General features: G+C 44.6%; 1 protein-coding gene and 1 non-coding gene across 4 annotated transcripts; both read right to left on the bottom strand.

The window, feature by feature from the left end:
• Positions 1-7,158: 7,158 nt before the first annotated feature.
• On the bottom strand, positions 7,159-16,058 carry EIF5 (eukaryotic translation initiation factor 5). 3 transcript variants are annotated; one of them, XM_059915068.1, is made up of 12 exons: positions 15,875-16,058; positions 15,529-15,740; positions 14,184-14,463; positions 13,992-14,073; positions 13,521-13,693; positions 13,141-13,252; positions 11,659-11,801; positions 11,240-11,398; positions 10,728-10,889; positions 10,251-10,415; positions 9,796-9,930; positions 7,159-9,379 (listed from the first exon to the last, which is right to left on the bottom strand). In XM_059915068.1, exons 3-12 carry the CDS (start codon positions 14,253-14,255, stop codon positions 9,290-9,292), a joined length of 1,293 nt encoding a protein of 430 aa, XP_059771051.1. In that variant the 5' UTR covers positions 14,256-14,463; positions 15,529-15,740; positions 15,875-16,058; the 3' UTR covers positions 7,159-9,289. The 3 variants fall into 3 exon arrangements, with proteins under 3 accessions (XP_059771051.1, XP_059771053.1, XP_059771052.1); XM_059915070.1 differs by lacking the exon at positions 15,529-15,740; XM_059915069.1 differs by lacking the exons at positions 15,529-15,740; positions 15,875-16,058 and adding an exon at positions 15,048-15,194.
• LOC132361446 (small nucleolar RNA SNORA28) lies at positions 12,480-12,603 on the bottom strand. The gene has a single exon (XR_009501734.1). It is a non-coding gene; the product is annotated as a small nucleolar RNA SNORA28 (small nucleolar RNA).
• Positions 16,059-17,106: the final 1,048 nt, after the last annotated feature.

Genomic DNA, 17,106 nt, shown 5'->3' with positions numbered 1-17,106 from the left:
AAGTGTTCAATTTTGTCAAATGCTTTTTCTGCATTACTCAAGATGTATCATGTAGATTTTTCCTTCATTCTGTTAATATGGTATATTACACTGACCAATTTCTGTGTTGATGCATCATTTCACTCCAGGAAGAAATCTCACGTAGGCCTGATGTATAATCCTTTCAATATGTTTCTAACTTAGTTTGTTAGTACTTTATTGGGGACTTTAGCTTCAATGTACATAAGAGATAGTTTTTTGTAGTGTCTTTGTCTGCCTTTGGTATCGGGGTTATGGTGGCCTTGTAGAATGAGTTAGGTAGTGTTCCCTCTTCAATTTTTTTGGAAAAGTTTGAGGATTGTATTCTTATTTAAATATTTGATAGTTAACCAGTAAAGCCATCAGGTCTGTGGCTTTTATTGTCTGGAAATTTTACATTTCTGATTCAATCTCCTTACTAGTTATACTAGTTTTTATTTCTTGGTGATTTAGTCTTGGCAGGGTTTGTGTTTCTAGGAATGTCCGTTTCATCTAGTTTATCCAATTTGTTGGTGTACAATTGTGCATACTGCACTTATGACCCTTTTTATTTCTATGGACTCAATAGTAATCTCCCCATTTTCTTTTCTGATTTTAGTAATTTGAGACTTTGTTTTCTTTTTTCTTATTCCATCCAGCTAAAAGTGTGTCAGTTTTCCTGATGTTTTCAAAGAACAAACTTTTGGCTTCATTTATTTTTTCTATTATTTTCCTATTCTCTATTTTGTTTATCTCTGCTCTAGTCTTTATTTCCTCCCTTCCACTAGCTTTTAGTTTGTTCTTTTTATAGTCCCTTAAATTGTTGTTAGGTTGTTGATTTGAGATTTTTTTTTTAACATAAGCACGTATAGCTATAAATTTCCTTCTTAGCATTGCTTTTACTGTGTCTCTTAAGTTTTGGTATGATGTGTGTGGTTTATTTTATTTATTTATTTTGGCCACACCATGTGGCATGCAGGATCTTAGCTCTCCGACCAGGGATCGAACCCATGCCCCCCTGCAGTGAAAGTGCAGAACCCTAGCTACTAGACCACCAGGGAATTCCTGTTTTTTTAAATTATTATTCATCTCTAAGCGTTTTCTAATTTCCTTTGATTTCTTCTTTGATCCATCAATTGTGTAAGAGAATTTTGCTTAATTTCTACAATTTTTGTCTCCTAGTTTTACTTCTGCTGTTGATTTCTAACTTCATTCCACTGTGGTCAGAGAAGACACTTTGTATGATATCTTTTGAAATGTATTAAGATTTAATTTGTGTCCTAATATATGGTTTATTGGGGAAAATGTTCTATGTGCACTTGAGAAAAATGTGTATAGCTGTTGTTGGGCAGGGTGTTATGTATATTTGTTATACCTAGTTGGTTTATCGTATTAAGTGCTCTATTTCCTTACTTACCTTCCGTCTGGTTGTTTTATCCATTATTGAGAGTGGGGTATCAAAATCTCCAACTACTACTGTAGAACCATCTATTTCTCCTTTCAATTCTGTCAGTTTTGCCTTCATATATTTTGCTGGTCTGTTATTAGGTGTGTAAATATTTATAATTGTTATATCTTCTTGATGCATTTAAACTTTTATTAACATATTGTGTCTTTGTCTCTTGTAAACTCTTTTTTTTTTTAAATTTATTTATTTATTTATGGCTGTGTTGGGTCTTCGTTTCTGTACGAGGGCTTTCTCTAGTTGCAGCAAGTGGGGGCCACTCTTCATCGCGGTTCGCGGGCCTTTCACTGTCGCGGCCTCTCTTGTTGCGGAGCACAGGCTCCAGACGCGCAGGCTCAGCAGTTGTGGCTCACGGGCCTAGTCGCTCCACGGCATGTGGGATCTTCCCAGACCACGGCTCGAACCTGTGTCCCCTGCATTGGCAGGCAGATTCTCAACCACTGCGCCACCAGGGAAGCCCCTCTTGTAATCTCTTTTGATTTAAACTCTATTTTGTCTGATATTAGTATAGCCACCCCTATCTCTACTGGTTACTATTTGCATAGAATATCTTTTTCCATCCTTTCACTTTCAATCTATTTGTGTTTGAATCTCAAGTGAGTCTCCTGTAGACAGCTTGTTGTTGGGTCATGTGTTTTTATCCATTCTGCCAATCTCTGTCTTTTGATTGGGCAGTTTAATCCATTTACATTTAAAATATTACTGTTAAGTAGGGACTTCTGTCATTGTGCTATTTGTTTTCTTTCTGCATGCCTCATAGCTTTTTGTCTTTCATTTCTTGCATTACTGATGTCTTTCGCATTTAGTGGATTTTTTTTTTTTTTGAGGTTAAATGCTTTTTTTTTTTTTTTTAATTAATTTTTTATTTTTTGGCTGCATGGTGCGGCATGTGGGATCTTAGTTTCCCGACCAGGGATCGAACCCGTACCCCCTGCATTGGAAGCATGGAGTCTTAACTACTGGAACGCCAGGGAAGTCCTCATTTCCTTTTGTATATATTCTAGAGCTGTTTTCTTTGTAGTCATCATGGGCACTACATTTAACATCCTAAAGTTTTAACACTCTGATTTGAATTTATACACTCTCCACTAACATAATCTCTGCTCCTTTACAGCTCTATCCCTACCCGTATCTGTTGATGTCACAAAATTACATCTTTATACAGTGCAGTGCCCCAAAAGATAACACAAAAAGTTATAATACTAGCTCTTAGATTGTTTTTAATGTATTATTCTCTTAAATCACGTAGAAAACTGAGTTACAAACCATGTTACAATAATACTAGCTTTTATAATTTTCCATGTATTTACCTTTATTGAGATCTTTTTTCTTATGGCTTTGAGTTATTGTCTAGCGTTCATTTCACCCTGCAGGAGTCTCTTGAGCATTTCTTGCAGGACCTCCAAGGTTTCTGATGAGAAACCTGCTAGGTTATTGGGGCCCTGTATGTTATGAATTGCTTCTCTTGATTTCAAGTTCTCTTTACCTTTTGAAAATTTGATTATGTGTCTCTGCTGGGTCTCTTTGTGTTTATTTTACTTGGAACTTGTTAAGCCTCTTGGTTGTTCGTGGAGCTTCATTCATTTACTTCGGGACGTTTTCAGCCATTATTTCTTCAAATATTCTCCCTGCCCTTTTCTCTCCCTCTCTCTCTTCTCCTTCTGAGACTCCCACAATGTATATGTTGTTCCTCTTCATGGTGTTCCACAGGTCACTTAGGTTCTGTTCATTTTTCTTCAATCTTTTTTTTTTTTTCTATTCTTCCCTTGTCCTATCTTTAAGTTCACTGATTCTTCTGTGTGTTCAAAGGCTGCCTTTGAATCCCTCTAGTGAATTTTTCATTTCAGTTATTGTACTTTTCAACTCCATAGTTTATTTTTGTTTTCTTTTTAGGTTTTCTCTTTATTGACGTTTACATTTTGTTCAGACATCATCTTCTTGACTTTCTCCACATCTTTAGTTCCTTGACGTCCCTTGTGTTGTATCTATAGCCTGGTCACCACAGTCTGATTTTTCTTTCACACAAAATGTTCCTCTTCAGTCTGCATCTGGCTCCAGCATTTGGGTCTCCCTGTGGCCCAGAGGATATTATTTAACTCAGGAACTCGTCCACTCTGCATCCTCCCAGGAAACCTTCACTAACAGCCTTTCACACAGATTCTAACCACAACTGTGCAAGGCCACCTCTTTATCAGGTAACCTCCGGTAGCTTCCTGAAGGCAAATTGTGCCTCCCCTATTAGACCCTAAGATCTCTTCAGCAGGGTCCATGTCCTGTCCTCTTGCCTCCCACACAGGGTAACTGAAGTGCTGGGTGCTCACAGAAGGGCAGAGTCCACTTGCTATTTAACTGCCTGGTTATACAAGGAGGCTGCTGAGCAGATGTCCTTTACACAGCAAATAGGTTCCAGTGAAAGCACCCTGTCCTAGATGTTTCCAAGCGCCAGGGTTTCTCTTGCTCCAATCACAAATCCCTATTGTGAGGTAGCCTTTGGCAGCCACGTTTCAAATCCCTTGTAACACCCTGCGGTGCCCCCGCCCCCCACCTTTGGCCACATTTGACTGGAGCTGCCAGTGGAGCTCATGGTGCTGGAAGTGAAAAAAAATCAACCTGATAGAAATGTTGAAAGACCAGTGGATCCTATCAGACATGCCTTCTTAGGAATCTGAACTGGTAAGTCTGGAGAACTGAGCATTAACCAGCAGGAACAGAAGCTTGATGGTCCCAGGGCGGGCATGAGAAAGCCAAGTCATGAGGAGGCTCCGTGTAGCTTCACAGGGCCAGGAAGTTCACGAGTAGTGGACGGAGAATTGGAGAAACCTAGAGAGAAGTAGACATATGGGCAAGCGCCCTGGAGGAATGTTCTTTCTTGACCAGGCACCTGGAGTCCTAGCTGGTACAACCTGTGTCCACAAGGCTGGACCTGCTGGTGTCTCTGGGTCCTTTCAAGGCCAGGTTTGTGCAGTGGGGCTCCCAATGATTCTGTCATAATGTGAATCCTTGGGAAACCCTTCCCCCCAACTGACTCCATGAGTTATTTGTCACCAAAAGAACTTGACTAACACATAAGATCTGTGATCACATTTGAGAATGCTTTTCTTTGCTCTTTGAGGAATCCAACCCTGCAACTACAGAGAGCTGTTCCTAGTTTGGAAGTCATTACAGAAAAACTCTGTGTTCACTCAGGCCCTGAACCTCCTGGAATCCCCTCCAGGGTGCTGCCCTAACCCCAGACGGCAGATCTTGGTCTGCAGGGAAGGTTCCAGCACTCCTGGGTGCTCAGATTCTGCCGCCTGTGGGATAGGGGTCTGTGCCCTCAGGCCAGCCGGGGGACCCTGACATCCCCAGGCCGGAGTGCATCCTTGTCTGACCACTCCACCCTCGCGGCAGCTGCTGGCTGTCAGCCATGGGATCAACAGCCCTCGATTCCCCCCGTGGCTCGGCATTCCTGGCAGCAGGATACAAATGTAATTCCACTCCTGCAACTTGTGAAGATTCAGTCCTCCAGGGTTCAGTTTGCAGGTAAGTCCTGCCACCTCCTCCAGCCTCATCCCCACATGCACTGCACTCAACTAAAGGGAGTAGCTTCTACTTTCCAGATGTGCTCCCCTACTTCTTCCTCCCAGCTAAATTCCTGCTTCTCCTTTGAAATGCTACCTCTTCTCAAAGACATTCCTCCCAAGTCCCCAATCATTTCCTCCGTCCTCCGAAGTTCCACCCCTCTGCCCTGTGTCTGCTTTGGTCTGTGAGCTCCTTTAAGGTGGGGCAAGGCTGGAGCAAGTGTGAGACGCGGGGCAGGAGTGCAGATGGGGTGCATATGAGGTTGGCACCCCATCTCAGATTCTGTCTGGAGCTTCACCCAAGTCAACCCTGGACCCTGAGAGCTGCCATCTGGCCCTCCCTCCACCAACCACCCTAAGGACCAAAAAGTTACTCCTTATCCTTGCCCTAGGTACTTCCCAGTTTAACAGGACCTGAAAACTGTAGGGTGGGACAAGGTGTAAGTTTACACAGCAGAAGCCATGGGGTCTGGGCTATATGTGGGTGTGCTGTGGAACCTTAGGCCAGTCTCCTCCTCCTCAGGACTTGTTCCTTCCTTGTGAAGTACACGTTACCTATCTTTATGCCGCCGACCTCACTGGGTACTTTGGAAGGATTCCTTCCCTGGATGTTAGAGGACCACTGGGACCAGACTCAACCCAGCCTCATACACTGGCCCTGCACCCATCAATCCTTCTCTCAGGCTGGGCTGGCTGCTGGTTCGTGCTGCTATCTACATTATGTTACAGGTCCCAGGTGGGGCCATGGCCTGCCCTCTGCCTCTGCTCTAGACTGGTCTGAACATCACTGCACATTAAGGGCTGCTTGAGGCAAAAACTGTACCACCCTGCAACTGCTCCAGCCAAAAATAACAGCCCTTTCAACTACCCACTGCTCTCAATCTACTGTAACCCCTGTTCTGAATGTCTGGAGGTACCAGCATGAGCTCTTCTTCCCTTTTGTCTCTCTTCCACACAGGGCAGTTTTCCCTAGCTGCCCCAGTCAGGCATTCTCTCTCCTGCTTGCAGTATTCTAATTGCTGTACACAGGCATTACCATCCCCATTAGACACAGAAAGATGGGCTTCCAGTTTTACACAGAGGGCCTGCCAAAACCTAGATGACTCCAGAGCCCAGGTGAATACGCCCCTTCAACTCACAGAACGCATAACCGAATGCCAGTCATTGAGAACAATGTACAAGTCCTGGTTTCAGTTCTGAGGAAAGAACCTCTCCGTGATATTTCCATATCCTAGTACATAGGAATGGTTCAATTTTCCGGCTGTGAAGAACTAGCAAACTTTCTGAAGACCTCTTTGTTGGGCTAGGGCTGGAATATAGAACCGAGACAGGTGGCCACAATGCTTGAGCTCCCAACCTCCTACAAAGGCTCAAAGGGACAAATTCTGGAGGCTGTGCACAGGTCAGACATGACAACTTTGGCAAGTCTTATGGAGTGTCATTCTTGGAGGAGTAAAGGTCTATACAGAGTACTGGGGACAGAGAAGATGTAAACATGACTCTGTCCATTCAGGAAAGACAGAACACAAACCACATGATAGTTGGAGAGGGCAGAGATTCAAGTGCAATACTGTTCCTGGTACCGACAGCGCTTTGAAGCTTTGGAGTGGTCAAATAGGCTGGAATCTGAAAAACCATCAAAACTGACAATGCAGAGATTGGGCAAAATTTTTGCATTTTGGGGTTACTCAATACTGGCAGGTGAAGCTGTAGCAATTCACTAGATGAACGCCCATTCTCTCTCAAACCTTAAGGAGCCCAAATAGTACCTTGCAAGTTCATTAACCTCAGAGAGAACTTCAGAAACATTCCTTTCTTAACTAAGGCTAAATGCTATAGCCAGTTATTTAACTATATACCTGACACATCTAAAGTCCCTCATCAACACCTAGGCAAGATTTTAAGAAACCAGATGAAAGCAGACCTTTTCTGTTTGTAATCAACTTGAGTTACAGAATAAGAACATGAGATCTAAGGAAAGCCACTGTAATGAGCCACATCTGTTCTGTGAGTAGGGGGGTAACTGCAGAAGGAAACATCCAACACGAATCTGAAGCAACAGCTACAAAAAAGAGATTTCATTGCTTCAATTTTAAAAACAAAAATTTAGGTTAATATTAAAGCAGAGACAAAAAATAATTTTAACATTGTTTTAATCATGTAACATAGCTGTTTCAAACAGGAAGTTTTAAGACAGTTGAATACAGCAAAGTGAAAGATCACTCTATTAGGATAGCCGCTATGAATAAACTCCTTACTATGTGGATTTGAATTCCACTGAAAGTTTGGCACTAGACTGAACAGTGGTCTAAGCCAAAATTTTCTTTTTAGTGTTTAGAAGCCTTGAAAGTTTTCCTTCAGATTTAAGGGGGAAAGAAAAAAAAAAAAAAGGAAGAAAAAGGGAAAAAAAACCCTCTATAACAGAACCTCATTAGCTTGATAATGGGTATGCTGAATGCAACTTGATCCCCCCTAAACAATTTCAGATAATGGTAAAAATTTAAAACCTAGGTGAGACATGAATTTGCAAAGACCTCTGCTCTTTGGTGCGACAAAGCACATTCCCTCCAGGTAGGTATATGGCTCTCCTTCAATCTCATCAAAATCTATCAAGAAAGGCAGCTGGAGACCAATTTGTACTTCTCCAGTAAGACCGCCAGGGTTTAATTTCTTAAAATATCAAGCTAACAAGGTTTTATTATACCAAATGTTTATATAATTTCAATGTGAAAAAAACTTACATACATTTGTTAAGGTCTCATTGTAATCTGTGAGATGGATCACAAAGAGGTGAATGATATAAGCCAGTGCTCCAATAAAAATTCACTCCATGCATTTTGATTCCCACAGTGTACTTTTTGTGTAAATTTACTTCCTCAAGATGATTTCTCAGATGTAGTCATAAGCCCTTCTATCAAGTGAGTTTACATCAGCAAATTGGGTAAGCAAATCACAAGCAAGTTATTTCCAAATCTAAAGCCCAGGATGGGCTGGGTCAGGCCCTCGTCACCTGCTTTCAGTTGCCATCATCACAGACTTCCCGGGTATCTCACAATATTCATTGTGAAAATAAAAAACACCCCAAGTCTTACACCAAAATATAGGCTCTCAGAAGTATGCTTTTAGCTTTTTTAAAAAATAAGACATTTTGGGGGGTGGGGGGAGTTTGAGATATAGTTAACACTTATTTTGGCAAGATAGCAACAAAAACCAAAGAAGTATAAGCTATGTGTCCAAATGCAGAAATCATCAAAGAACCAGTTTATCAAGGGAAAAATCCACACTGAACAAAAGATACAGTATGTCTAAATATTTTGAAATTGTAATTTGAATCAAGAGTAAATGCTGAAAAATTATGCTCAGTTTTTGCTAGAGATTAAGTTTACCTTTTCCTGCTTCCCCCAAATAAAATCGTAGAGCTTACTAATCACTCCCCAAAGTTTCAGTTTTCTCTCAGTATAAAGCAAGAGCTACATACACATAATAAAATGCTTATGTTAATGTAGTAATTCCCCTGGCTCATCCAACGTGCAATGCACATGACTTCAAAGACTACAATTTGGGGCAAGTATAGAAGAAATGAAAAGAAAAACCAATTCAAGTTTCAAAACCTGTTCTTAGAATTATCTATAGGACACTCGGGTCATTTTAACATCTCAGTGAGATAAAGGCGTTGCACTGTCATTTGATCATCCGTCCACCTTGGCATGGGAAGAATGTGCATTACCAGAGGCCCATGTGAGGAACTAGAAATAAGACTTGAAAGTACTACATTTCTTAATGACTGAGTGAGGTATTGGTAAGTTCATGTTCACCTTCTGCTGAGACCTCTTTACAGTCTCAGCACCTAACAATACCTAACAGGCTCCAATAATCCTATCAGATTAAATGATGGTGCAACATTTTTTAAAGGAGTCAATTATTTTAGCTTACTTAAGTCAATCAGAGCCAAAAATGTGAAGAACGACCAAAATCAAATCTTTGTTTTTATAACTGTAAAAATGTGATCCAAATGTGTCCACCACTAAATTTTCAAAAAGAAACATGCTGTAAATAAGCAAACTACATCTGCTCACTGATATGTGTATGGACTCCCTAGATGTCTTGTTGGGTTTAAATACAGACCACTCACAGCAATACGTTTTTAGTAGAAAGTGTAGCATGACATTAAGCCATTTTAGCTTTTGCACATACATGTTGCACTTCTGGCTGATGATGCAGAAAGATTCTCAGCATTACACTGTTAAGCTGGGCTGCACCCACCCCTTTAAATGGCATCAATATCAATGTCATCGTCCTTGTTGTCAGACTTCACAGCTTCAACTTTCGGTACACTGGCAGTCTTCGAATACACCACCTGATAAAACGAAGATTTTTGATGGTAAACCTTTATCCCAGTAAACCTCCTTATAAAATAAAAACAGTAATAAGTCAATGGTCAACAAAGGACAAAAACTACCCAGAGACAGCCATTATTTTTCATGAAAATTTGTGCGTATGTAAAAACTAAGTTAACCCTCCACAGCCTAACAGTACCTTATTTTTATGGACAATCAGCACCCCTATACTTAGGTTAAATAAACTCTCCCTTTGGAAATTCAGACAATGTTTATTTGGAATCAATGTCTGGGGGTAGGAGAGATTTCCAGCACCTTTTCTATTAATGTGATTACTTTCCAAGTTAAGAGGCTGTATCATTACCCGATACTGGCATTTTATAATTCTCAAACACCCACCACGAACACTGTATTTAACGATTTCCCCAGCGCTTACCTCAATGTTCTCATCTTCATCATCATCTTCGCCACCGGAAGATTCTTCCTCTGCTTCCTTCAACCATTTTATAAAAGGTTCCGCTTTGACACGAATCTCTTTGGCAAGTTCTTTTGAGACATATTTCTTAGAGGCCTAAAAAGTGTTCAGCATGATTTTCTTAGTTAAAGGAATTTAAAATAATGCAAGTCATTTATATAATTGCCCACACCCATCTCTTTGAGAGGACTGGGCCACATCCTAATCTTGACCCCTCAACAGAATAAATGTATTCAGCACAAAGTATTAGAGTGTGTAAGGTTTTCTAGAAACCTTACTAGAAAGCTACCATGATGAGAATCACCCTACAGGTTATACCAGTCAAGCATGTAAAGACTAGGTATTAGTAGTTAACTACTTCTTCCAAAAAAGCCCCAATACTTCTAATCTTAAAGAGCCATTTAAATATTCCCCACCTTTTCTGACCAGCTAATGATGACTTCTTCCTCCAAAAGGTCTGCATCATACATCTCCTTCAAGATATGTGGAATCTTGGAGATGAGCTGAGCTTGATGCATTGCTACCACACACTCCAAGCCATGAAGAAGGTACCGTTGAGCTTTTTTGTTGTTGTGACAAAACTGCAAATAAATATCTCGGCATTAACAAGCTTTCTTAGATGTTCTAAGTTGACAATTCTAATATATGTTCTAAATATACTTATTGCCTTAGAATTGTTCTTTAAAGCCATGGCCCTACAGCAGTCGTCAATGCTTAAACATCTCTACTTCACGTGTAAGGGACTACATGCACCATTTCCCAGGTACTCCCATTCCTGTTAAGGTAGGTCAATTATCTCCATTTTCAGGATGACAACAAATAAACGAGGTGAAATCAGTATTTCCAAGGTCACACAGCTGTAAAATCTTATGAATCTAGAATGATTCGCTTACTCGTAAGAAATGGCGCCTGTATTTCTTAATTTGTTCTCTAATTTTCTCATTAAAAAGAACTTCAGTCAAAACAAGAGGGCCCATGGCTTTTACATCCAGTCTTTCTGCTTCAGCTACAATTTCTTTGTCAGATGAGTCAATAACACCCTCTTCTTTCTTTTTCTGCAAATAAAAGGAAGCAATTCAGTGAGATGGAGGCACATTTTGCTCTAGAGATACCATAGTCCCTGCTCTTATGAACTCTTCCTCTAATTCAAGGAGGTTCTAGGACTTCTAAATAATACACACCTGCCAAAGACAGTGCCTGGAACCACCCTCAAAAAAATTTCTGAATAGAGGTAGTAAAGGTGAGACTTGTATTTGAGTATTTCAAAAGAAAGCAAGAAAAAACCACAACCAACTACCTGCCAAATACCCAGCTTAAACTAATATCTAACAAAGCTCGAGGATGGGTAGAAGCTGATTTAGTGCGATCACAAAATGTTTAACTGCTCTTGAAGCAAGTATCTTACCTTAACAAAATCAAACAGGATATTGACACGCTCTTCAACAGTCCTTTCCAAATCATCACTGAGGGTTAAAACTTTCGCGTGGTCACTGATTTCGTCCATTCTTCGCCTTTGAGCTTCCTCTGTTGTATCCTCCCCCCAATCATCATCTTCCTCTTCTTCCTGTTTTTAAGAACAAAAATGCTTGGCCAAAAAAAAAGACCTTATAGGTAATAAAAAGAAATCCCAGATTTCTAGTCAAGTTAACAACATCAACTTCCCACTAAACTTGTGTTCACATTAGCTTAGTCAACGAATAGCACCTGGAACCCAATATACTGATGTATTGTTCACTGAAGAGCAGTTCATTTCTGCTCACCTCAACCAAAGGTCACAGTGTACACAATTTTAGTGCCCACCACACCCATCAACCTTGCACTGACCACAGCATGCGGAGGACTGATTTCATTGGGGGGTGGCGGTGGTGGTGGTGTCTCACTGCTGGACACGGAGCCATTTTCCTTGTCTTTGCCCTTTCTATTTTTCTTTTCCTTCTCTTTCTTTCCTGTACCACTGTCACTATTCTCTACAGGGACAAAAAGAAAATAAAGTTTAGTACCATAACTTATATTACACTTTATCGCCCATCATGAACATTTAAAATCTTGCCCTTTTGCTTTGAAACCCTCCCCTCAGAAAACCACACACAAAATGCTACCTATAATTCTAAAAGAATTCACAAATCAAATTCATCCACTGTATTTCATAGGTAAGCAACTCCAGCTGCGAATGGAATGTCCCTACCTATCAGTGGTATTAACTATTGGGTAAAATTAAGACCGAGTGGTAGTACCTCAGAAGACCAGGCAGTTGAAGTGGCACTCACGGCCCTCTCCTTCCATCCCTCATGAACTTAAACAAGGGTATTTTTTAAAAATTAATTAATTAATTAATTTATGGCTGTGTTGGGTCTTCGTTTCTGCGCGAGGGCTTTCTCTAGTTGCGGCGAGCGGGGGCCACTCTTCATCGCGGTGCGCGGGCCTCTCACTATCGCGGCCTCTCTTGTTGCGGAGCACAGGCTCCAGACGCGCAGGCTCAGTAGTTGTGGCTCACGGGCCCAGTTGCTCCGCGGCATGTGGGATCTTCCCAGACCAGGGCTCGAACCCGTGTGCCCTGCATTGGCAGGCGGATTCTCAACCACTGCGCCACCAGGGAAGCCCCAACAAGGGTATTTCTTAACTGCACTTTAGCCAACAGCTGGAACACTGTTTAAGTCTATATAACGGCTTGTCTCACAGAGAAGAGAACACCGGAATAGGTTAGACTTTCTTGCTATAGCAAGCTCAAATTGTGTCAGAGTTTTGATCATCTGCCACAGAGTGTTGCTTGCATGCTCTAAAACCACTTTAGCTTAATGAGCAAAGACCCGCATTTACAAACGTTTTCCAGAAGTCAATCCTTTACTAGGATCCCATCACAATTTGTTTTACAGTTATTTCACACATCCTAAGACAGGTCTTGAAAATCGAGAATGTGGTAGAGTTTAATTGGCAGCCTGTACTTCACCTTTAACAATACATACAACGATACATTTAACAAAAAAGTTCTAAATTCAGTAAAATAGGGCACAATAACTAGAAATTTCTTAAACAGTTGACCTTTGGACAACACAGGTTTAAACAGCACAGGTCCATTTACATGGAGGCCCCCCCCCCCCAATAAATACACACTGCAGTATCACACCATCCACAGTTGGTTGAACCTTAGATGTAGAGGGCTGAACCTATTGTTATAGGCAAATATTCACTTGTGCAGGTATTCAAAGGTCAACCTCACTCCAGCTTTACAGCAGCAAAGAAACTTCCATTGTTTCCAACAATCAGGTGCTTTATGCTAAGATTTTAGAAGTTATCATAAGCACTTACCAGGTGGGTTTTTGAGAATGAATGTGCAGAGTTTATGATGGGTGTCAAGCATGCCTCGATAGCCACAGGCTTTACAAGAATTACCTATTGTTTGTTTCTTTGGATTGACATGCTGCCAAAAAAGCAAAGATAAATGTCAACCATAATATATGATGAATATTCTGTGAGGAACAAAATATGAAAGCATCTAACCATCAAACGGCATCTAAAACACAAGTCTAATATCAAAAAAGTTTTTTTTTTTTAACATGAAGTCAGTATGGAAACACCTGCAAAATTTGATGTTTGCTCTGCCTTCCCGGGAACGTAATTTGCTGACATCACAGAAACAGATACACTTTTTTCTTTTACTGACAAAAACCTCAAAGGCAGGCACTCACCAGATCCGTTTCAGGATTCTCACACTCAGGACAGAGAACAAATTTTTTAATGAATCCATCCAACATGTCTTGCAGCTTATTCGCCTCATGAGATCCATTGACAATGTAACGGTCATTCTTAACATCAAACTGGGTCTGTGCTCCCAGTTCACAACCAAAATATTTGGTGGGATCTATTTGGGGGAAGAAACTCTGATTCATTAGAGTTAACTAAATTAATCTTTGGCTGCTCACCCTCATTTATACAAACATCACTCTGTATTTTTAAGTTGCTAGGTTCAAAAAATGTGTTGCCCAGATAGTTTTTTTGTATCAGTAACAACTAACACATCAATGAGTTTTAAGCCCAAATTTCCACTCGACCCAGAAGTTAATCAACATACAATCCAGGCAAGATTTTGCAGACCAGAAACTATCACGTTTACGTCAATAAAATGCCTCTTTAGACTTCTTTCAAGAGGCATTACTTACACGTTGGAGGCCGATTAAGCGCTTTGGCTACGTCAACCATGTTGACTATAACTGTCTTGATTCCATTTCCTTTGCCCTCAACCTAAAGGAAGTAAGAAGTTTAATTTTGCGCGTCTACCCTGGGAGAAGCAATCTTCAATAATCTATGAAAAAAAGCTTAGGACTTGCTACTAAAATGAAGATGAACATTACCTTGGCAATCAAACGGGGCATCTTGTAGCGATAGAACTGGTCTGACACGCTGCGGTTGACGTTGACAGACATTTTGGCTTATTAGTGGCTTTATCAATAAGATGAAGAGATCTTTGATTGCAACTTTTTGGTATCCTCTGTCTGGAGAAGAAGGGATGACATAAACGACTGCAAGAGTTCTCGGTCTCTGACATGAAAAATTTTTCGCCACTGAGGCTGTAAGCTTCTTGCTTGTATGCTATGTTTCCCCAATACAGGTACCAATGGCTGCGCAACAGCTCTGAAAGAGAGGAGAGAGAACAAACAAATCCCCCACGTTTAACGCGAAGCCTGCGTTAAGACACCTCCCTGTCCGTTCCGTTTAATCACGCCTAAGGCTCCAACGTTAAAAGCATCTGTGTTATGCACAAACCAGCTCACAGACTCACGTAACACGGGACACCTGCAGCAACATAAAAGGCCTCCATTTGGACGAAGATGTGATTCTGGGAGACACCAGACTGAAACGACAACCAACTACGGCGCTTCAGCGGCTCTGGGTTTTTATCCGACCAGTCAGTCACCACGTCGACGGTGGGCTTCGGCCGAGGGGCCGTGTTTTAACCACCGCCGAGGAGCGAACCCAGGCCTCTCCTCCCCCCAGCGCAGCCCGTGCTGTCAACAAACTTGTGACACATCCCTCGACGACGCAAGGCTGTGCAACCGTTCTTCACGGCCAAGCTGCGCCTTCGGCAGCCAGGGCCCACTCCAGAGCCACCCGTCCCCGACGACACCCACGGAACGCGGCCTCGCGGGACGCAGCGGAGCGTGCGCGGACGCCCGGCCCCGACCGCGACCTCCTGTCCCTTCCTGTTCTCTACGCACACGCGCCGGCAACCTTCGCTCCCGTCCCCGCGCCCGTCGTTTCCTCCGGGGCTGTCAGGGCTGAGCCGGCGGCCCCCGCGAGCCGGGCGCGGCAGAGGCGCAACGTCGCCAGCTTCCCCGGCGCCCGCGGCAGCCCCGCCATGTGCGCCGCCCGGCGGGGGAAACGAAACCGGCCGAGGGGCGCCGGCCCGGCCGCCCCCGCCCCGCCGCGGCGATGACTCAGGAATGCAGCAATTAGGCCTGAGTCAGCCCCGGGCGGCGGCGGGCCCGCGCGGCGCGCTCCCGCGAGGCCGGGGTGGGGGTGGGGTACAGGCGGGCGCGGGGGGCGGTGTGAGGACAGGAGGGGACGCGGCGCCCGGCCCCGCCCGCCCAAACTGCGCCACACACGCGCGCTCACACACCCACGCGCGCGCGCGCGCGGGTCACGCGGCGCGCCGCCATCTTGTGCGGCCGCCATCTCCCCGCCGGCCCGCCGACTCACCGTTTTCGTCAAATAAAGACATAAACCCAACGCTGCTCGCCCGGGACTGGGATGAAGTGAGGCGCGCGCGAACCCGAGTCCGAGAAGCGGCGGCGGAGGCGGCGGAGGCAGCGCAGCGAGCAGCGGCCGGGCCAGGCGCCGCCGAGCAGCGGGGAGGGGCTGTCCCAGCGACGTCCGGGGTCCACACCCTTCAGCGCCCGGGGCCTGGCGACCTGGCGCGGAGAGAAGGCGCAGTGAGCCGCGGGCGTCGGGGTGCCTTCCCCGCCAGCCAGCGGCCCGCGGGGGTCGAGGGGACGGGGAGAACGGGGGACGGGGCGCGGGGCTCCCGCCTCTCCACCGGACTCACCTCTGGAATGTTCTCCCTGTGACTGAACAACGCCGCCGCCGCGCTCAAGCTACCCTCGGCCCCGGCGCCCGCCCCCTGCGCCAGGCCGCACAGCCCATTGGCTGGCCGTCCACCCGAGCTCGCTCGTCATTGGCCCGCATGCCGCGTCAGTCGCGTCTTTCCCCGCCCCTTCTGCTTCCTGAGGCTCCGCTCGCCGCCTGGGCCCTCCTCTAGCCCCGCATCCCGGCTTCCTTCTCTCGCTTTCCCCTCCCCCGCTTTTCCCAGAGGCCTTCGCGGTCTCGCGAGAGTGGGCGGGCCGCGGCGGCGAAGCTGTGCCGCTGCCCCGCGCTTTGTCGGTTTGGGCGCTCGGGGAAGATGGCGGTTGGCTCACCCTCCCACGCCTGCTCGGCCGCGGCGTTGCGGCTCCCGAGGCCGAGTTCCCGCGCCGGGCGGGGGAACTCTTGGGGGTTTCTCTCTGCCCCTTCCGTTCCTTGGGGACGCCCGTCGTCGAGTCTTGAGAAAGAAGTTGCTTTTCCTTCCCGCTCCCCTAGGCCTGGGCAGAGGGCGAAGGTTGGAGGGCCTGGGTGTTTCGTCCCAGGTGCCGCCTTTTATCGTCCGAAGCTCAGGTGTGCGTGGCCGCGGCGATCGTGACTCAACCGCCCGCCTCGCTCCCTCCCCGGTGCCCGGCCTGCAAGCCTAGCTTGGCTGGTCGCTCACTTCCACCCGTTTTCTAAAAAGGAGAACACCAAATTAGTTCGTAACTCCGGGGCCTCCTGATTGCGATCTTGGGGCTGTAGGGGGGGGGGTGTCCTCCATGTTCTCGTGCTCCACCGTCACTTTGCTGAAAATAAGCCTCACATCAGGTTACCGTTTGTGGGATCCTCCTCTCCAGTGTTTACAAATTGACTTCCTTGCCGGGCAAAGGATAGCCGAAAGCAGGTGTTCCTAACGAGATTCCAGTGTATTCGCTTGAAAACGGTTACTATTTACAAAGAGCCTCTCATATTTTAGTTCTGTTGAGGTTATCACAGAAACTCGCCAGTTCTTTCAGATACTTATATTTTGTGTAAAATTTCGGTTGCGACTGTAAAAATGCACTGAGTCCACTCTGAAATGTGAAAACATACTTGACTCTAGAGCAAGAGCCAAATAACTGAGCGGTTGGAGCAGTGTCGTGGGCGGCAGTGTGGTTTCCCGGATCTGGATGAAATAGCGATGTTACTGAGGACAGGGTGAGGTGGATAAGGGGCTGA

Source organism: Balaenoptera ricei, chromosome 2 (assembly GCF_028023285.1).
Source record: "Balaenoptera ricei isolate mBalRic1 chromosome 2, mBalRic1.hap2, whole genome shotgun sequence".
NCBI lineage: Eukaryota > Metazoa > Chordata > Mammalia > Artiodactyla > Balaenopteridae > Balaenoptera > Balaenoptera ricei.
This window is presented reverse-complemented; position numbering and strand designations above follow the sequence as displayed.